Source organism: Mizuhopecten yessoensis, unplaced genomic scaffold (genome assembly GCF_002113885.1).
Source record: "Mizuhopecten yessoensis strain PY_sf001 unplaced genomic scaffold, ASM211388v2 scaffold11101, whole genome shotgun sequence".
Classification (NCBI taxonomy): Eukaryota; Metazoa; Mollusca; class Bivalvia; order Pectinida; family Pectinidae; genus Mizuhopecten; species Mizuhopecten yessoensis.
This window is the reverse complement of record NW_018408880.1, coordinates 1,624,284-1,647,185: the sequence shown is the minus strand read 5'-3', so window position 1 is coordinate 1,647,185 and position 22,902 is coordinate 1,624,284. Positions and strand designations below refer to the sequence as shown.

General features: G+C 35.6%; 1 protein-coding gene across 2 annotated transcripts; it reads left to right on the top strand.

The window, feature by feature from the left end:
- The first annotated feature begins 326 nt into the window (after positions 1-326).
- On the top strand, positions 327-22,767 carry LOC110465751. Of its 2 annotated transcripts, none has more exons than XM_021521791.1 (16): positions 327-386; positions 910-1,010; positions 1,520-1,743; positions 2,447-2,536; positions 3,472-3,639; positions 4,934-5,277; positions 6,522-6,627; positions 7,893-8,002; positions 9,364-9,561; positions 10,925-11,092; positions 13,636-13,842; positions 15,385-15,501; positions 17,471-17,614; positions 18,840-18,963; positions 19,854-19,928; positions 21,962-22,767. In XM_021521791.1, exons 2-16 carry the CDS (start codon positions 935-937, stop codon positions 22,118-22,120), a joined length of 2,310 nt encoding a protein of 769 aa, XP_021377466.1. In that variant the 5' UTR covers positions 327-386; positions 910-934; the 3' UTR covers positions 22,121-22,767. The 2 variants fall into 2 exon arrangements, with proteins under 2 accessions (XP_021377466.1, XP_021377467.1); XM_021521792.1 differs by having other exon boundaries at positions 349-386; positions 916-1,010.
- The last annotated feature ends 135 nt before the right edge of the window (positions 22,768-22,902 follow it).

Below are 22,902 nucleotides of genomic sequence, written 5' to 3'. Positions count from 1 at the left end.
AAGAATAGTCTTTTGTGTTATCATCGTGAATGCTTTTTGCAATCAGAATTATAATACAGTGTATTGGTGTGTTTTTTCAATTCCGGGTCCATTTTACATCACGAATTGTAAATTAAACCAAATATCTGAAATAATTTGGATAATTTCTTTTAATTAAACAAAATACGCTGCCAAAAAAATGAGAATACTGTGCTAGGAGCCGAAAATTTATCTCCAATAAGATTAAAACTAACGGCAAATTTGTGAGGCGATCTTTTTACATGTGAAGAATCGACGTTAGCTGTAAACGAACGCACCTCTGGAACAAGGGCGGCAACCGAGGGTTATTTTATGACGTCATAAAGCATGTAGTGAAGTAAACATGGCGCCATGATAGGAAAAAAAAGGTAAGGAAACAGTATATATGCATGTGAGTATCACAAGGAAGTCAGTCGAATTTAGATTTTTTTTAGGGTAGCTCGAGTGGTTACTACCAAGATACAACATAATTTCATATATCTTCTTTGTTTTTACCAAGCGCAAACAAGCATCTCTTTTAGTTTTAAACATGTTGAACTTGGCCATACGGTCACGATTGTAAGGTTACCCAGTTAGGTTACCTTATGACTCATAATCTAACACATATATTTCATTTTTGGACTCACCCAATTCCAGTTCAATTTTACTCCCTTCTGGTGTTTTTTTTTTAGTAATGCTTTCCGAAAATCTCATAACTTTACATCTGACCTGCACTACAGTCACAGGCATTTGTTTATATCAATAAAAATAAGTCACACCCTACTCATATAAAATATTGGTATATTATATGAGTAGGGTTTGACTTCTTATTGATATGACCATTTGTATTGATAGAAACAAACGCCTGTGACTGCAGTGCACATATATGTTATCATTCTTATTTTTTTTCAGTTTCAGAATTTAGAAATGTAATACCATGACAAGTTTTCGAGCAACACCCATCAGCAATGATATCACCAAAATTGTAAGGAACCACTATAACCCAAAGCCAGGTAAAACATCAGTTTCCACCCACTTTGAACATTTCCATTTCTTTACCATTCTGTACCACAGGGGCCAAGAAGATGTGGGGCCTGTGCAAATGTTGTAATTTTAAGTATATAAAACAAAAATAATATTTTAGCACCATGTCAACATTCCATACTTTACAATGTGAATCTTGAATGGTGTTGTTTATCTCATTTCCTACTTGTTAAAAGAATATGGGGGGAGAGATTAAATTTGCAAACCCTAGGTCTATTGGGAATTTAGCATGACTATAATATTTACTAAAAATTGTAATTATACCTTCAGTGTTTTGAAGTCACATTTGGGCAGAATTTCCGTCCTATTTCCAATCAGAAATAATCAAATTATGGGGTAATTTTTTCTCAATTTTCTGGGCCAGTCTATAGAGCATTTCATCCATTGTCCAGAGAATTGTTTGGGTGCCACAGAGTAGCTAAAAACTTGTAGAACTAATAATAATTAATACACTTTAATTAAATTTGTCAAATTCTAGACAAGCCGTACAAATTCAAAAAAGTATGGAACAGAACCAATACAAATCTACTGGAGGAGCGGCCGAAGATGTTATGGAAACGCCATTACTTACGTCGCCTAAGCAACCTGGAAAAGGGCTTTCACACCACCCCCTGTGAGCCATATCGTGAACTTGGAGGGGAAGTTGTCCTTGACCCTTATGACCTTGTACTGAAAACCCTTCAAAACACCCTTGATGACCAGGTATTGTGCTGTATATAATATATAAGTTCATCTTTGCAATTTTTTGGCTTTCATGTTTGTAGTAAATAATTGAGGAGCCATATATATGACTATTTAGATGTAGCATGTCAGCCAGATAAGATATCTAGCAAATATTAACTCTAAAGGACAAATTAAGAAATAATGTTTGAAGGACATAAAACAATTTTTTAAATTAGGATCACATACATTTATCTAACAGCTCTTATTTTCACACACACATATATATATATATATTTATTTCATGTAATTTCATCTACGTTAAATGAAAGCACTTTTATTTTTACTGGTTAATTTGCAACAACCGTTGACTACTGGACAATGCACACATCTAAATAATGATGCATGCATATATGCAATGCTGTTCCAAATTTTACCCACCATATCTACCATTGAGTGGTTGAGTGATTGATATAAGTATGAATAATTTGTTTCATAATTGTTGCAAAATTAATGAAGTTTATATTTTAGGTCAAACCATTACATATGAGATGGTAGAGTAGATATAATCAACATGCATTGTATTTGCATGTCTTATGTCACAATGTATCTAACAAGAACATTTGTAAAGTGGTGTTTTCCAACATTTTCCATCCATCGTTATATACATGTACTACCTATAGGTTCACTATAATACCTACACCTACGTTTCGCTAAGAACCATTATACACCTTTTTTGTTACAGGTTTGGTCTGCACCTCACAAGCAGTTTTATGATGCCAAACCAGACCGAAAGAAGAAAAAAGTGTTACCAGTCATCAAAATTGAAGGAGAAGTAATTATATAGGGGACCTTCTTTATAGTTTTGATGAATATTTCAGGTGTGGTGAATATTTTTATATTTTTTCGAGGGGAAAATTATTAAAAGTCTTCATTCAAAGAGCTCATAAAGAATCATAGCAAAGTAATTGGCATTGATCCAACACTTTCTAAAAGGAAGAAAATAAATTATTTTTGGTGTTCAAGTATAGTTTAACTAATAATTTTATATGGTTTATAAAGCAGAGTGAACTTCACTTTAACAGTGCTTCTTTGAACCTGCTGCCCCCATTGCATGATCGTAAGAGGCGACTAAATTTGGGATCTTATCTTCTGTCTTCTTTCTAAACAACTTTCTTCTTCCTAATGTCTCCCTTAAAAAATGCCTCACTTTTGGCCTTTAGTTGAGCTTTCGCCTCTGTGAGGAAGGCTTTGGGTTCTGTCCCATGGCCAAGACATACCAGAGTCTGTAAAAATGGTAGTTTCTACTCCTGCTTAACTGATTCTCCCGTTATCAGTATAATGTGACCAGGTGGGGTGTCCTGCTGGGTGTCTTCGGCAGTATGTTTCAGTGAGGTAGCACTATAAAGTCGGCATTAGTTCCTCGCTATCACAAGGAGACAAACACGAACATATCGCAGCCTCCCAAAACACACACACATCATATACGCTACACACATGCATCTTGCACTCAGGGGAGGCCGTCCTTAAATGACTGTTGATAGGTCGTTAACAATACTAAACCAAACCAAACCAACTTTGAAATTGCCTTAAAAAGTTTAGGGAAGGCACAGCAAATATATTTTTTGTTTGGCTTAAATTAAATATTCTTATGACATATGACCTGTGCTGATCAGATTAACCACTATCTATAAATTCCCATAAAAGTCCCATAATGTAATGAACATTCAACAAAATTTCACATTCATATAATGAAAGGTTTATTTTCAGATCCAAAGTCCGGACAGAGCAGAGGGACCTGCAAAGTCAGAAGAGTTGGTGTCGATTCCACAATTAAACGGTTATCGCAAGGTCAGAGAGAAACTAGCAGAGGATGCCAAGGTCATACGCTATGTACGAGGTGGTCAGTCTTATGAGGAATATGTCCGACAGCAACAGGTAAATGGTCCTTCAAAATAGGATAGAACAGTACTTGTTGTTTGGATTGGCTATATCTACAGGGTTTTCATTACGAACAGACAGCAGGCCAAATGACTGGTTTAGTTCCGATTTTGGCCTGTCCAATCACCTTTTACTTGCATATCTTTTATATAATTTTACAAAAGTTGGTCGGTTAAAAATGTCATTTAGTCTGTTCAATTAGAAGTTAGTAAAAAGCGTGCTTCTACCAAAATAATTCTTTTATGTGAAACAAAATATTTTGAAAAATTGCTTTCAACGTTAAGATGGTTTTGAAAGCAGAAAAAAATGGGATGGTAATTTTGATACTTTTATCAAAATCTGTAAATATCCCTCTGTGTGGGGGATGTTTCAATGCAAATGATGCAAGCAAATTACAGGAATTTTATTAGAAAAATTAAACTGCTATTGTGGGCACAATATGTACATATTGAGGATCAAGGGCCTGTTTTTAATTCACAAAAATATTCACCTGCTCAACTCAGACTCTGTCCTCAAGCCCAATTTCTTGTTCCATTGATAAAGAATTGTATAGAAATTCACACTTTGTCAATGACTAGGGAGAACTTTAGGAAGACTTAATGCCACATGCTGTTTTTAATGTTTAAACTTGACTTTTTTAAGATGTCAAATAATTAAGTAAGTAAAAAATACAGAATTTGTGCTTGAGCATGAGAATGGTTTCATGAATACAGACTTAGGTGTTAAATTGTAGTTTGAAGAATATTCTGCACGCTCTCAATGATGTTGGGATAAAGAATTTGACCAAGTTTTAACACTTACAGAACAGATTTCTAGGTCTCTAATTACAAATCACCTTAAATGGCAAATGTTTCAATTTGTTACAGAATTTCATCTGGGGGTATTTATTTAATCTCTCATTAAAATAAAATCTATATTTCGATTGGAAAATCAGGAGGTCCTGAAATATTAATTTGGGGATGATATAAATATAATCCCAAAAAATGTTTTTGATTTAGTACTGCCCTCTCTATACCAAAGATGTTTATTTCATTAATACTAAATAGTGATAATGTTTATTATTCAAGGAAAACGATCACATTTTAGCTGCTAGAACATTGCACAAATGGACTTGCACCTATACTAGCTTCTAAACTTCATTTTCCCTCTTGACTTTATAGAACTGATTTCCTAACTAAACCATAGAATGCTCCTAGGTTTTATACAAGTATCCATAGTTGTGAATGGAGCTTGCTTGAAACAATTACCTTTTTCACGAATAATATAAGCCTTTTTACGATTCCACACCTAGGAGTTACAAAAGAAGGGTGAAGATGAGGGCAGTTCGGACAATGATATGGTTCTCATGTCGATAAAAGATCTACAATTGGGACTGGTTCACATGGCCGATTCCGACTCGGAAGAAGATGACAATGACAGTGAGAATGACGACACCATGTCATTATTGGAACAGGAGCAGATGGAGTCTAATGTTTTGCGCAGGATGACAAGGATACGAAAGTCCTTGGCGTTGCCCTCTAACATGGATTTTGAAAGTTTTCCCAGAGTCTTGATGGATCCCATTGAAGAAGGCGACTCCATGGAAGACCTAGAGGAAAGTTTTAGTCCACTGATGAAAATCGCTAGTGGTATTACGTGAGTTTAATCAATTAATTATTTATTTACTGACATACGTCAGGTTATTCTTGTGACAGTTTTAAATTGAAAGATTTTCGGGGTTGGAATAATTCATGATTTTGACATAATCACGAAAACACTATTGGGGTACACAGTACACACCCTATGTAATGTCAAAACCTCAAATTTAATACTGTACTGTCTGCTTGTACTTTTTCATTTTCCCATGTATTTTATGGCATGCACGGCCAAATCAATTGCAGTTCAGTAGAACATGCAACAACACAGCTGGGAACCCTCCCTCATTAAGAGGGAGACTTCCTCATGTTGACCTACAAACTGATCTCCCTCGAAACTTCCTCGTTCAATCAGCTGTTACCGAGCCTTTGAAAGTTACAGGGGAGCCACACCTGACTTCAGGGTTCGTCAATCATACTGTTACGGTGCATCACAAATCCTTCTGATGTATTGATTGTGACGTCATTTGTTTGTGAGAGTAACGTCATCAATTTTGAGAAAACGACGTAATTTTCTCACACAAACCAATGACGTAACAATCAATACCTGCTCTCAAGAGAAGATAACTCTGCAATACGCAAAGACGGAATACCTCAAAGGATCAATGTAGACTGCATGTATCGCCCGTGAAATTGTGCCTACAGTCAGTCAGTGCCTTCAATTTGATGCAGGAAACGTAAGTGAGCGGAACCCCTGAAATTTCAAGGATGAAAGTATCGTAACAACATCTTACCCTTAACATTAACCCGTGCCTGTGTTACCATCAAATTGTTTCCATTGATAATATGAGTTATGGTCCTCAATTTAATTTAATAATAAGAGGCACGGTAGTCTAGTGCTAAGACACCGGGCTCGTGACCAAATGGGTTACGGGTTCGAGTCACGTCAGGGCACTGTGTTGTATCTTTGAGCAAGACACTTTACTCCACTTGTTCCAGTCTACTCAGCTGTAAATAAGTACATGGTTGAGCAGTGCTAAAATTGTTGAAAGCTAGCTGTGAGCACCGAAATAGCAGCACAGCCTGTATGCTCCCCAGGGAGTTGGGAAAGATATTGGCTGATTGCAAAGGCCCTATAACCACGGATAATAATTTGTGAACAGCTTTGAGATGAACAAGGTTGTGATAAAGCAGTATATAAGAACCTCAAATTATTCTTATTATAATTATTAATTTATGTATTCCTTTGGATCTAGTTTTGCACATTCCTACACCACCTTGAATTATTCATTATCATTTTTACAGGGAAAAGAAGGAAAGAATTCGCCGGGACCATCTGCAATACCTGGAGTGCTTGTACACTGTGATTGTGTCTATCCATAATATGAAAGGTCGTGACCTAAAATCCAAGGTACCAATATGCTGTAAATGACTCGACTCTCCTGTTTTTGTATATATATTTTGTTTAAATTATATGTTTTGCTAATTTACCTTCAGTATGGTCTTTAATTTTCTTTACAAAATATTTTTTCTCTTCAACTTCCTCGTTTAGTTGCCTTTCCTACCCATATTTTCTTAATAATCTCCCTTGTTTTTCAAACAGAATATATGCTAATCCATATTAAATGAAACATTTTCCTACCCACCTGTCTTATAAATATTCAGTAACTTACCATTTTCGTTAGGGGTTTCGATACTTACATTCCTTTTTACTCTACCTTCAAATTCTAGTTTTCAAAAGAAAAGTTTCGCCTTTATAATGTATAATAAACCATATCATCAAATGGAATAATCTGCCTGAAACTTTAAGAAAAAAGCCAATGTAGATTAACCCATTCAACCATGAAGACCCATTTGAACTCCTCTAATTCAAAGGTTGGAATAGTCCATTATGAAATTTCAGGGGTGAATGAGTTAAAGAAACCTCAGTTGACTTTGACAACTGAATCCTCTACAAGCCCCAAATCACCTATAGTACATTCCCCCATCCCTAAGAAAGACTTCACTCAGCTGCACACTTCCCTCAGAAACTCAAGTTACTAGCAAACTCCCATCACATCATTGATCCAAATTTACCTTGCCCACTCCACAACCTCCATTAAGTCATCTAACTAATTCCCAAACCTCAGAAACTGAAGTCACATAGCACACTCTCCAAACCTCAAAAATCAATACGTAGTCAAAAACAATTCCTTAACCTCAGAAAGCTGAAATATTCTGGCTTGATAACTTCCCTCATGTCATGCCAGAAACCCAAAACCTCATTCTCCAAATGTCAAACACCCAAAATCACAATGTCCGCTCTCCAAACCTCGTAATCTCAAAGTCACCCTGAGCACTGTGAATCTCGAAAACTTCAGAAACACAAATAAAGGTACCTAGCACACTCACCAAAACTCAGAAAACTAATTTGAAAATTAAGCCCTCCACAAAACTTGTGAAAATGTAAAAGTCACCTAGTCCACTCTCAAAACTTGAAGAAAAAACCAAGTCACCTAGCCCACTCATTACACTTCAGAAAACCAGAAGGTACATCTGGTTCTTTTGCCAAAACTATAATAGAAATTTCTGACCAATGAAAAACATATCACTGTAGATACAGATAGGACCAAGGCAGGCAACGTATATATATTTAACCTGACCAAATGACAAACTTTGTAAAACAAATTTTTCCAGACTCCTCTGTCTCTAGGCGCAGTGAAGGCACTGGAAAAGTACTATAACCCCAGCCATCTCGCACCCGTTCATACTGGGGATAGGGAAAGTAAACTGAACTACCTTGCAATGTGAGTAAAAAAAGTTATCAAAGACACAGAAAATGCAAACACCAAATTAGCTACTTTGATAAAAAAAAATAAGGTTTGGCAATTACATGGCTGCTGCTTCATACAGATGTGGTTACCGACTCTGAGACGGAGATATGCAGATCAACTTGATCAAACTTGTGCAAAATTGCAAAACTTGCAAAAATTCAGATACAAAAACTTGAATTTCTTTTGACAAAATATGACTGTGCTTACTGGTACCATTGGATAGAAAGAGGAAGTTATAGGGGAGATAACTCTGACAGTCATATGCTCAGCTATACAGCTACATGTACTGTAGGTTGAAGTACCAACCCACCACTTAATATAAACGTGATTTGTGCTTTGAAATAAATCAGTTTAATTTTTATCATTAAACTTTAGTAATGAACTAATGATAAATGAGATAGTTCCAAGCTTTATACATATCTTTTGTAAATCATGTTTTAGTTATTTTGATAATGAATTGAGTATTATAACTTTGCTATCTGAATGGGGAAAAAAACTGCTATGTCCTGTGAGTAAAACATGAACTGATACGCTATTATATGAATAAAACAACTCACTGTGGTGCTGTGTTAATGTAAAAATGAACTATCCTGGAGTTTGAATACAGTAATGATTTTTTTTAAATGCGAGCAAAACAATTAACAAACTGCTGTATGGTTTGCGAGTAATTATATTATAAACTTTCCTTTTATGCGAGCAAAAAAAAGCCTAAAACACATCTACAACAACGAACCCCTTTCATTGACAAATTACTAGTATAGAATGCTAGAGTTGAACTTTTCTATAGAATTTTAGCATATAAAAGAATTTTGCTGGTTTCAAAAGGACAAAATGAGGGTAAAAATGGTGAGTCTTTGAAGCTTTGACCCGAGGGAGAAAATTGATAGATTTAGGAAGTGTAGGCAGAAGGAATCCCTATCAGCTCAAACTGAAGAGCACCTAGCTAATTGACATAGTAAAACAATACTTCAGGACATTACTTCAAACTGTCTATGTTATAAGTACAGTGAGTGAGGCATTTTTTTTCAACCAACATTTTCTTTCCATAAGAAAGAATTCAAACTTAAAGAAACCTTGATTCTTTTAAATTTAATTTGAAGTTGGTTATATTTTTGATAATAATAAATGAGTCTTAAGAATTCAATATTCTTTACAAAAAAAAAGACTTAAAACTTAGAAGGTAAAGTACATTTCACTTAATATCATGTCACTTAATGTCACATTTTGGTTATTATCATGTTTTCTTGATGCACCATTTTTCCTGCTATATCATCTGTGAAATTCAATTCTGTTATTATCACTTGTTTTGATGTTGATTTAACATTATTTTGTAGTAGCCGATTTCATTCCAAGCTGCATAAGGTTTCCACTACGACAGTGGACTCTGGTACAGATGGAGGTAACAACCACGTTAAATTGCCCGATCTCAGCATCCCCCCGGCTGGTCGCAAAGTAGTGGTACAGGAACTGCCATCATCTACCATCTCCAACACTTTTTCTTCACCAAAGGCACCACTTAGTTTTGGAAGGAGGTGAAAATACATTAATATCTGTTAATGTAAATTACCGTAATAATCCAACTTAAAGTACAGGGGGTCACTATGAAATGTGATTGTGGGATAAAAAAAAACGTATTGGGGATGGGGTACTGCAGAGATAAAGATTACATAAAAGAAAAGGATTTGAGGCTCATTGCTCAGAAGAGGATGATTGGCCTTAAGCTTAATACCACATACATACCGGGGTATTTGCAAACTCTCCCTATTTAGGAGAAAGACTCCTAATTTTTTACCCTTAAATTTAGCAAATTCGTCTAGTGGATTTGCTAAACTATCCCCATATTCTAAGATCTAATGATTTTATCTGAGAGACACGAATCAAAATATGTCATTTTAAAGGGTTGTTTTGTCTCTAGGGGATATATACACACATTGTAAGTGGTTTATAAGAATGTTGAATAATCATTTTTATTATTATTATTAATTATAAGTATTCTTTGAATTTGAAATTGTACACCAAAGGTCACATATGCATATGTACATATAAAAATTAACCTTCAAAATACAACCCCTGTGGGGATATAAGTATAGCTTTGCAGGACCCCTGTGGGAATATAAGTATAGCTTTGTGGGACCCCTGTGGGAATATAAGTATAGCTTTGTGGGGCCCCTGTGGGAATATAAGTATAGCTTTGCGGGACCCCTGTGGAAATATAAGTATAGCTTTGCGGGGCCCCTGCTCACATTGATCTTTTTATGCGTCAAAATGTAAAAGATGTGCATTGATTAGGGTTACATTCCCATAACTTGTTGAACCTGTTAAGAAAATTTGGCACAGATCGGAACCGTCGGGCTAACCTCAGGAAAATTTGGCACATGTAGATTGAGGGGTCCAGACGTACCTGACCAAAACTAAAATGCTAACTATTGCTAGTTTGCGCTATTTCTTTTTTAAACAATGTCAAGCCACATGTAGTTTTTAAGATATGTTATGTAATTCAGTGGTCGCGTGAAAGAAGGGCATTATATTCTTAATACATTGTTATTTATTCTCTGAAACTAAGCATTTTTAGCTGTGCTTATAGAACGGTTCTAATGCGTTCGCTAATCGTGGATTTTTTTCTGCACCACCTGTATCGTTTCAACCGGGATACGCGAATGAAGCCTAAATTGCCTTACAAGCATCAGCTGTAGGGAATTTCCCTTTAGCTCAGTGGTAGAGCATCCGACTAGGCACCTAGGGATCGGGGTTCGATCCCTAGTCAAAGCACACTATTTTCTTCACTGTTACAAATGGTGCCGTGACCAGGATTGTGCTGAAATGTGATTTGATGAGTTAAGGTGACGTATGCCTAGCCCAGTCCCCCTTTGTTCAAGAATATTTTTTGTTTTCCAGGAAGTCTATGCGTGTTCCGATGGAGGCTGTTCTGAATTTAATACAAAAGAAGAAACAGATCATCATTGAAACCTGGGAGGAATTGGTGAACTTACAAATTGGCCGGAAGGCTCCATCAGCAGGGATGGGAATGCATGCCAACCTCATCCTTAAGGCCATGCAGTGGAAGTACGTAACCTTAGAAACCTGTCCAGTTACCATGGAAACGTGTGTTTAATGTATCCATTGTGGGATATATATATATTTATATCATTTGAGCATGAAAACCCTGCATTGAGTAGAAGTTTATTAATTACTTTTTAACATAGGAAACATAAAGTTCAAGTATTAACTCATTCACCCCGGAAGACACATTTGAACTCTTTCAATTCAAAGTTTGGAATAGCCCATAATGAAATTTTAGGGGTGAATGAGTTAATTGTAATATAGTAGTTTCTGGTAAAACTATAAGCCTGATCCTGAAACTGGATCATGTCTTAGAAAAATGCCAAGTGATAGTAGGAATTTAAATCACCTCCCTCATCTTCAGGAGTTGTCTCATGTCATGCAAGATGGTTTAATTGGCAATGTCTAATAGCATGACAGTTAAAGGGAGATAATCCACATTTTGTCAAATGCAGCTGACAGATATTTCCCAACCATCTCTTCAGATATTGGTGTGGATTTTCACTGGATCTGATAAATGTAGTTGGTTATGTCTTATATGTTAAAGTTGTCATGTAATCTATGTTGTTATGGATGATAAATGCTAAAATACGCTGCAAGTGGGCCCTTAGTTTAGTCTTAATTATCAAATCCAGAATGATAAAAAGACCCTATAGTACATTCCCTGTCCCTCAGAAAGACTTCACTCAGCTGCACACTTCCCACCCTCAGAAACTCAAGTTACTAGCAAACTCCCATCACATCATTGATCCAAAATCTTTTTACGTCTGCATTCTAGGTTCTAATGAACACACCACCCTATATTCTATATATTTGTAGTCTTCTTGTTTTGTTTTATATTTTTGTAGTCTTTGTGTTTTGTTTTATATTTTTGTAGTCTTTGTGTTTTGTTTTATAAAATTGTAGTCTTTGTGTTTTGTTTTATATAATTGTAGTCTTTGTGTTTTGTTTTATATAATTGTAGTCTTTGTGTTTTGTTTTATATAATTGTAGTCTTTGTGTTTTGTTTTATATAATTGTAGTCTTTGTGTTTTGTTTTATATAATTGTAGTCTTTGTGTTTTGTTTTATATAATTGTAGTCTTTGTGTTTTGTTTTATATAATTGTAGTCTTTGTGTTTTGTTTTATATAATTGTAGTCTTTGTGTTTTGTTTTATATAATTGTAGTCTTTGTGTTTTGTTTTATATAATTGTAGTCTTTGTGTTTTGTTTTATATAATTGTAGTCTTTGTGTTTTGTTTTATATAATTGTAGTCTTTGTGTTTTGTTTTATATAATTGTAGTCTTTGTGTTTTGTTTTATATATTTGTAGTCTTTGTGTTTTGTTTTATATATTTGTAGTCTTTGTGTTTTGTTTTATATATTTGTAGTCTTTGTGTTTTGTTTTATAAAATTGTAGTCTTTGTGTTTTGTTTTATATAATTGTAGTCTTCGTGTTTTGTTTTATATAATTGTAGTCTTTGTGTTTTGTTTTATATAACATTCATATGGATATTGAGATAAATGTCTCGTTACATACACCTGATGTAGAAAGCTGATTTGAATGCCATTTTTTATTTACTATATTTATACAACTGTCGCTGTTAGGAATACTGCTGTTCATTCAATTGCTGTAATTTAGCACCTTAGAATAACTTTGCAAACTATATTGGGCTCTGTACAAATGTAGGGTCAGATTTCAAAAGGTATTACACACACACTCTCAAAGCGACAGTAAGAATACCGAAGCAATTAACGTACTAATTACTTTATTTTTTTTCAGAACTCTCGTTTCAATTTGGAGTATTTTCCATTGTATATTATAGATGATATAACGATTGAGAGGAGTTCCAGTTAAGTAATCCTTGGCAAGTCAGGATATTCGTGTGTTGCTTTGAGGTTCATTTTCGTGTCTTTATTACTTTATCGTCATCTTCGGTTGCGTCATCCGAAACAAGGTTTCCATGCGATAACTCTGGGGTTGATTGAACTCAAATTTCATACAGTGCTTCCATCCTAAAAGGGCTTACTTGGGATTGTTTTTGAGGTCGGAAGGTCAAAGGTCAAGGTTAACCTTATTATAAATAGAAAATCTGTTTCCGTGCGATAACTTCAGTTTATTTTTAATGATCAAACTCGGACTTCATACAGTCCTTCCTTACCAATAGTGCTTGCTTGGGATTGCTTTTTAGGTTCGAAAGTCAAAGGTCAATGTCGCCATTGTTTCTGTGTGAGAAGTCCAGTTTCTTTAGGTTGATTGGGCTCAGACATCATACAGTGCTTCCTTAGATCCCGTCTTCATAATCTCATTAGAGTTGCCTGCATAGACGACACATCCTGTTTTCTAGATAATTAACTTTGGCAGTGGGCATGTCCGGAGTGAACTCCTAATGGTGTACATTTCTGTTTTTGTTGGGTTTGTTTTATGTCTTTTTTTGTTTATTCTGGTTTAGGGAATTCTTTAAAATGAAAATCATAGAGGCCCTTAGATATTATATCAATAGTAATTAAGTTCAGTAAAGTGTAACTCAACAGTTAGAAATATTAATGTTAAATTAAACATACAGGAGAATTGGCAATCAGAATTCTACTTCACCTGGTGGTGGTTCCGCAGCGTCATCAAGTTCTCCTGGACCGAGTCAAACACCACACGTAGAGGAACCTACCTCTTCATTTGGCACAGAAAAAAAAGAAATGCCTCCCTCCAAGAAATTGCCGATCTGGCAGCAAGTGGCCAGTGAGAAATATCCCAAATCATCACCGACCAAAAAAAAGTATGTAGAAGGGGATTGAAGTGCTCTGATATTAATGATTTCCAACTGCATCAAAAAAGGGTGCCAGGTTAATTATGGTGAAAATTTACTCATTCACATCTGAAGACACATTTGAACTCTTCCAATTCAAATGATGGAATATTTCATTATGAAATTTCAGGGGTGACTGAAAAAACCCATTACATTTTCATCAAAAATGAATGCATGCTAAATAAAGCACATTATTTCATAGTAGAACATTTTCAAGTTTTATAATCTTTATAAGAACCAGTTTTATTAGCTCACCTGGTCCCAAGGACCATGGTGAGCTTATGCCATACCGCAGCATCCTTAGGCCAAGGGGACTCAATTCTGTATAAATGGTGGGTGTGGCACCCCTGGGGGCAGAGGGGCGGGGCCCAATAGGGGAAATAGAGGTAAAACCTTTAAAATCCTTCTTCTACCGTACTGGGATTAAGGGATTTTATCCTTATAAGTCTGGAGCATCCTTAGGCCAAGGGGACTCAATTTTGTATAAACAGTTGGTATGACCCCCCTAGGGGCATAGGGGTGGGGCTCTGTTTGAAGTTTGTTCTCGTTATATCTCAAGTACTGGACGGATCTTTCTGAAATTTCATATGTACTTATAGCACCTACCATGGAGTGCTATATCTTTACTTCATACCAAATATTTTAACCATATTCAGGTGAGTCTGGGCCTCTTGTTTTAAAATCAACTACAAATATTTTAGAAAAAAGCTTATATTTAACAGTAGACAGTATTAAAAAAAAAATAATCATTAGAAATGAAAGTAATTTTAGTGACATATCAGATTTTAGTAAATCCATCTTTATTTTGTTTATACTCATCATTTATTATTGTACTTAGAAAATTATATAACAAATCTTCAAAATACACTGATAAGTTTTCATTTTCTTCAAATTTGAAAAAATGGAAGAATAAATCCAAACTTTTGTTTGTATTTAAAATATTAATATTTGAAATTTACTGTAAAAGAAGTATTGAATCAACCTGAAAAAAGTATCAGTATTTTTTGGAAAATTTTGGAAAGCTTTGTAAGCATTCTAATCTTCAGGGCGAGATCAGACAAAATATTGAATCTCATACATATTAACTCATTCACATTTAAACCTTACCAAACCAATGGCTGGGCAAATTATATAGGTAGAGATGAATGAGTTACCTGGTAAAAAAGATTGAAACCCAAAGGAAAAGTAACATGTATATATATAGGGATTGAGAATCATCACAGTATCAGAAATGATTCAGATATATCTCAAATGTCCCATTTCAAAATTTTTACTTTAATATTTGTTTAATGCAGTTAACTTAAAAGTTCAGGCTTTAAACAGTTTTAGACCCAGGATGTAAATTTTTGCCAATTTCACACTTTATCATGATGCAAAAAACAGCTTATTTCAGGAATTTACCAAAATAATATGTCAATAAGGTTTCAAAGCCTTAGTGGCAGATGACTCCTGTGCATGTTTATTTTTAGAGGGAGACTGATTTTATAAATCAGTTTTTATTTGCTGTTACAGAAAATGTACCAATACAAAAGACGTAGGCAACTTAGCATATAATAACAGGAAAAAACTTCACAAAATCCGATCCACAGTTCAACAGGAACTGGAGGCCTCGCTACAGAAAATGGAAAGGTAGGAATGATTGTGCATCACTTTATAAATTGTAAGTCAAATCTCAATGTCACTTAACCTGTTCACCCCCATGTTACTTTAGTAGACTCTACCATGCATTGATGTGGATGAGTCCATTATGGTCAAACAGGGGTGAAAGGGTTTTAACAAAACTGGTCACTAGAGGTTATAGTAAGTCATTGAAATGTTATTTTAATCATTCCTGGGGAGCATTCTAACAAGAACATCTAAATGTACAGGAAGATTAATTTTTACAGTCAAGGGTAAGATTTTTAGCCCGCCATCATCAGAAGTGGCCTGGCTGATCATGATCCCCGTAATTTGCCTGTGGTCCATCATTGCTCTATCTGTCCTTGTCAAGTAGGAACTGTTTAGGCATAATATTTTCGTTGGGGTTAAATTTCATTATTTTTGTATGGGAACAAATTCATTGGGATTATATTTCATGGAATTGATATTTTAAAACCCTGTATTTTTTTCTGGTAAGTAAGAAGTTTACATTGACAAACGTGACGAAACAGTGCAGGTAAGTATAGTACAGGTTAAACAGGGCGAGATTTACTCACTTGATGGGTATCTGTCTAATAAATTCTTTTACCTGATTGAGATCGGGTTATCTCGGTCGAGGGTTAAGATTCTGTAACAAAATCCCAACCTCGGCTTAAGCCTCGTTTGGGATGTTACAGAATCTAAGCCCGAGACTGAGATAACCCGATCTCGCTCAGTTACAGGCAATTGATTTTTTTACTTGCACATTAGCTCGAAAACAACTATTCAATTTTGCTAAAAGCTACAAGTATCCGACCTTGGGCCTCAAAGGATAATGACCTTCTCACGACTAAAGCTACATTTGAATGCTTCTGCGTAAAAATGTAGTCTGTCCTTACAATTAGATTACAACGTATTCCACAGTGTAGAATTTTATCTACAACATCAAATATCTAACAACATGTAAAATATACATATAACGACAAAACGGAACATTTATAATGAAATTTTTCAATTTCAAGCAGTTAACGCACGGATGAATACATCATAGTGTAAAAATTCCGCGAAAAGTCACGTAAAGGTACAAGACAGATCGGACGAGATTAATAGAATCTTTCACCCCCTTGGGGGTGAGATAGGAGAATCTCAACCCGAGGGGGAGGATTCTTAAGTTGCCAAACACGAGGCTTTGCGGAGTGTTTGGCAACTAAAGAATCTTTCCCCGAGGGTTGAGATTCCACTATCTCACCCACAAGGGAGTGAATGATTCTTTTTCTCTTACCCTGTTCTTTCATTGTGTATCATATGCACAATGTAATGATAACGTTACATGATAAATTCAGGGTTGACGTGACGTTGATGGATTGTTGACGTGACATCATTGTATTGTTAAAGTGACGTCATGCCATTGTTAGGAATAGGGGAATCCCGTCAACCCTGGGGTGAGACAAGGAAATCTCACACCGGTAAAAATGCGGTTACACCTGTACAGGGTAAGAGAAAGAAAAATCTAGCATGGGGTATAACATGGGATATCTCTGTCTGAGGTGCGAGAAAAATCTGTCTCGCTCTGTAGCTTATACATACACATAATGTATACTTTGTAGACTCAGTAGTTCTTAAGATGCTGACGTTACCTATGTACAATGTAACAATTATAACTGACAATTATTGCCGGACAAAAATCAAATACTGAAATAAACAAAGGGCAATAACTTTTGCAAAAAATATTGATTCAAAATTCTTTTAAGGGAGACACAACTTCATATCGTGATTATAATGTATACCAGGTTTCAAAGAGTTCGGTCGAAAAATGTAGGAGGAGATTGCCGGACAAACAAAAGTTTACGCCGGACGGACGGACGACGCCATACCATAATAGTTCCGTCAAATTTGACGGGCATATAAAAACCTTTATTGTGCTGTAAATGGCACAAACATATATATATATATACAATACATAATGCATCTCTGTACACAGGGAACAGGTGGTGTCCTTCAAGATGAAATACCAGGTGTTTGACAATTTGAGTCCACTCTTTGAGGAGCATGTCATCAACATGCGGAGGGGCAAAACCAATATGGCACGCAATGTCGATGTTCACCATGTACCACCTTCTAAGTGGTGAGTTATTATTATTTATCACATATTGTACTGTGTTAGCCAGTGAATACCCATGTGATTTTTTTTGTGTAATTATATGATAAAACAGCCCTGTGATATAAGTTGGTTGTGACGTCACGCTTAGGACAAGTATATATGACGTCACAGACTTACGCACTGGAGTCAAAATAGCTGCTTTTTACATTTCAAGGTTCAATTGTCGTTTAACACAAACAAATGCAACAAATCTTGATTATGTGATAAAAGGATCTTACATTCGTTTTTATTTCAAATAAAATTTATGAAACTTGTCACAAATTTTTCATTTTAGCGAGCCTCTTTGAAAAGTTCTTAAGACTCGTTTCATAAATCTCATATGAAATGGAACTCATGTAAGATCCTATATTCCGTCTTTGCGTATTGCAGAGTTATCTTCTCTTTTGAGCAGGTATTGATTGTTGCGTCATTGGTTTGTGCGAGAAAAGTACATCGTTTTCTCAAAAATTAATGACGTTTCTCTCACAAACCAATGAAGTAACAATCAATACCTGGTCACAAGAGAAGATAACTCTGCAATACGCAAAGACGGAATATATTAACAGTCTACACCAGAATTCCCTGGAGTTATCTTCCCATAACCTTACTATAGACTGTGACATGTTCCCATATGACATGTTGGCAATAATAAATGATTATGAGGTCATTCTTTCAATTTTGTTGTCTCCTCGATTCCTGTTTTTGTCATCTAAATTAGGCAGTTATAAATATTCTAAGATTTAAAGTAAACAGGATTACAGCTTTTCAACTGATATCAGTAGTTTTGAGTCTCTTAAGGAAAGTGCCCTTGAAATAGATTATTATGGGGTTAAATATCAGGGTTGATTGCCAGTGACTGAGGAAGCTTAATTGGTGGGTTCAGTGTCTATCTGGAGTTTAGAGGTCCAAGGTTCGAATCCGATTCTGGCCGTGCATATCTCTTCTCCTGTTAATTATACCTTATACTCCATGTCTAAAAATGGGCCCCCACGACTTATGAAATATAGCATAAGAGCTTTATGTAAAAGATGTGGATTAATTAGGTTGCCTTACAAGCGTCAGCTGTAGGAAATATCCCTTTAGCTCAGTGGTAGAGCATCGGGCTGGGGAGCCAATGGTCGCGGGTTCGAGCCCCAGCAACGACACTATCTTTATCACTATTCCTCGTCCTATTACACTTCATATACAAGTTACTCTTAATGTTTGCTAGGTATGATGAGCTGAGAGAGAGAACCTACTCTATCACTGGACAATGTGACCCAGAAATCAACACCATGCTCAACAAACTCGGCCAATTCTCTACCATGCATACCAAAACCCTTCTACACTCTAAGTTAAGGAGCTCATAGCATTATACCAATAACAAACTCGGCCAATTCTCTACCCTGCATACCAAAACCCTTCTACACTCTAAGTTAGGAGCTCATAGCATTATACCAATAACAAACTCGGCCAATTCTCTACCCTGCATACCAAAACCCTTCTACACTCTAAGTTAAGGAGCTCATAGCATTATACCAATAACAAACTCAGCCAATTCTCTACCATGCATACCAAAACCCTTCTACACTCTCATTAGGTAAGGAGCTCACAGCATTATACCAATAACAAACTCGGCCAATTCTCTACCATTCATACCAAAACCCTTCTACACTCTAAGGTAAGGAGCTCATAGCATTATACCAATAACAAACTCGGCCAATTCTCTACCATGAATACCAAACCCTTCTACACTCTAAGGTAAGGAGCTCAAAGCATTATACCAATAACAAACTCGGCCAATTCTGTACTAGCATACCAAACCCTTCTACACTATAAGGTAAGGAGCTCATAGAATTATACCAATAACAAACTCAGCCAATCCTCTACCATGCATACCAAAACCCTTCTACACTCTCATTAGGTAAGGAGCTCACAGCATTATCCCAATAACAAACTCGGCCAATTCTCTACCATGAATACCAAACCCTTCTACACTCTAAGGTAAGGAGCTCATAGCATTATTCCAATGGTGTTTAAAGTCTCCTGTTGAAAAGTTTACCAAGTATTTTGATCAGGATGTCATCAAATTCAGAAACAGACATCCTTATGATAATTGCGATATTTCAGTTTATTTTGCAGTAAATAACCAGAATTTATGGATATTTAACACATTATGGGCGGCATCTTCACAATACCCCCCAAAAACAATGTTTGATTTGTTTCCTGACTTCTTGCCTTGCAGGCGAAGCTGTGTCTGTTGGTGATGTCCCTGCCAGCCTACTCCATCCTCACTATCTGTATGCAGAAGGCCATCAAGGTACAATTTAGTACAGATGATACATGCACTCTCCCTCATGTCTTTTGCCATGTGTAAATTGACATAAGTGACATAATAATAACTAAAACACTTGTATTTTTGTGTGAATATACCACTTAGGTAACCCATTGTATTCCAGAAGAGGAAAATGTCCTACATTCTCTGTTTAACATGTGTTTGTAGCAACTCATCCGTGTTAAAGTTGGTTAGAATGCCGATCTATATAGCCACTTAATCACATAATGATGAGTTGATGCAGCACTGTTTTCTCATACTGTATGTATTGGTTTTGGTATCGATCCCAGAAATAAAAATCAGTTATGTTTTTGGGGTGTACATTCGAGCAGATTTTCTGGATCAGTCCCAAAAATTGATCTACAATAACAATTCATTTATACCTGATACATGTACATGAAACGTTTTCGGGATTGATCCTTAAAAAACATTTTTACTGAAATGAACAAGATTGTAAACAGAATTCACGATAGAGAGGCATGTACTTTTGTTAAGCTTTGGAGTGAGGAATCAGTCAGAAATAGAACAAGGGGAAACTCCAAAAAAATATTCCCATATCAGTCAACATCCCTGAGGAGAAACTATTTCACATTTCGTACAGTCAAAACCTGGAACAACCTTCCGGAGGACGTTGTATTTACTCCAAATATCAATACTTTTAAGAACAGAATAAAAATAATAATAATAATTTGAGGTTCTTATATACCGCTTTATCACACCCTAGTTTGAAGGTCATCTCAAAGCGGTTCACAAATTATTATCCGTGGTTATAGGGTCTTTGCAACCAGCCAATATCTTTCTCAACTCCCTAGGGAGCATACAGTCGGTGCAGCCATTTCGGCGCTCACAGCTAGCATTCAACAATTCTAGCTCTGCCCAACCACATACTCATTTACAGCTGAGTAGACTGGAACGAGCAGAGTAAAGTATCTTGCTCCAAGATACAACACAGTGCCGTGCCATGAGTCGAACCCACAACCCTTCGGTCACGAGCCCAGCGTCCTACCACTAGACTACCATGACTCCTTGTTAAAATAGTTAAACTTTGGCAGAATGAAGAACTTTAATATAATTACAGGGCAAATTTAAATAACAATGAACTTTAACTTTATATTACATAATTGTTTAATTTTTTGAGTTCAGTAAAGAGGAGCTCTATCGGCTCCTGTAATTGGAAACTTTAACTTAACTTTAACTTAACTTACCTTACCAGAAAAACTTTTTGGATCAATCCTGAAAAGTTGTACATTGTAGCAACTCATCCATGTTAAAGTTGGTTAGAATGCTGATTCATATATAGCCACTTAATCACATAATGATGAGTTGATGCAGCAGTGTTTTCTAATACTGTATGTACCACAAAGACTTTTCGGCATTAATCCCAAAACATTGTATTAAAGTATAGGTGGGATAATAAAAAAAAAATGAAAAATTTACTGAAAAGCTGGAATTAGCTTAGGATCAAACCAGAATTGTAGNTCATGAAAATGGCCGCTGATGACGATGTGTCGAGTAACCTTAAGTGTGTTCAATATGTGCATAGAATTTTCAGAAACTGAATTCTATAAAATGTACAGGGTTAACCCTTTCACCACTGTAAACCATAAAGGACTCGGCAGAGTCTTCTTAAGTTACATAGGGGTGAAAGGGTTAAACTCATTATATGGCATTTTACCAGCATCAACATTTATCCTGGAGTTGAATGTAAAACAAAAAATCATTTTACAACATTTATGAAACAAGTTGGCTTAACTTATATCAATCACTTGTTGGCCCAGATATTAGCGCTTGTGAGGGTCTTAATGTGGGGAAAAAATGGAGTACCCTGAGAAAACCCAGGTGGTGATCATGGGGAGGGTGACCCCATACCTATTCAATTATCGGGGAATCAAACCCCGGCCGCCTTAGTGAAAGCAAGTGTGCTACCTTTCCACACTTAACACTTGTTGAGTCTTGTATTGCCAGTATGGATCTTGGACCAAGTGATCACTGTATGCACTATCTTTTTGTGTCACCAGTACGTGTTGGAGACCATCCTGCTGGGAGACCTGGGCATGTTCATTGAATGGCTGAGCCACAGAAAGATGCCGCTGGTACTGAACCTTGACTCTGATTTAGAGCAAGAAAGAGTCGAGAAAAATGAGGAAAACACGGAAACCGAGAAAGATGTACAATAACATTGTTTAATACTGATGCAGTTTTGGTTTAGATTAACATTGTATAATACTGATGCAGTATTGGTTTGGATAATGTAAATGGTGAATTCTTTAAACATTATCACACATATGTTAATTGACAATTGGAGATTTTTAAGAATGAAATCTGTGATTTGGAACGTCACAGATAAATGATATAGGATCAAAAAAATTCAACCCCTTTAATAAACGTAAGTGACAGTTTCCAATTTTGTTTTTTTAGCAATCTATTTCTCACATAATTGCCTAGTATTTGTTTATTTCAATGGTTTGACTTATACATGCTGTTTTAATAGCTGTGTAGAAATGACACAAAGTATCATTATTGTACATTTTTACTAACAATTTTAATTTATTAAAATACTTAAGAATTATTTTTTAATATTTGTTCTGTGGTTGGAGTATGACAAAATATTTTACAGTCAGTGCAATTTCCTTGTATTTGTTAATAAGCTATGAGGTACAACGTAATGTATCCATTGTACTTTTGCTGTGTACTATAAATGAGACAATCTTTAATGTCACCAGTTACGTGCCAACTTTCAAAACTGTTTTTTAACTTATACATAAATCGGTGCTATAATTTCATTTAATTGTGCAATTTTATAGGTCTGAATTATCTTTATAACATGCAATAAAAATTATTTTTATATCATATTTATAAATTTTAATTGTTTTTGTTGTTTATTTACATTTAAAATTGAAATAGATACAACTCCCATTAACAGAAGCAGGCAATGCTGTGGGGCTTAATTGTCCATTTT

Excerpts from the sequence above, each read along its gene's own strand:
- LOC110465751 (XM_021521791.1), top strand. The coding sequence starts at position 935 with ATGACAAGTTTTCGAGCAACACCCATCAGCAATGATATCACCAAAATT. Across the intron at positions 6,628-7,892 it reads GTCGTGACCTAAAATCCAAG|ACTCCTCTGTCTCTAGGCGC; the intron begins GTACCAATATGC and ends AAATTTTTCCAG. Across the intron at positions 15,502-17,470 it reads TCGCTACAGAAAATGGAAAG|GGAACAGGTGGTGTCCTTCA; the intron begins GTAGGAATGATT and ends CTCTGTACACAG.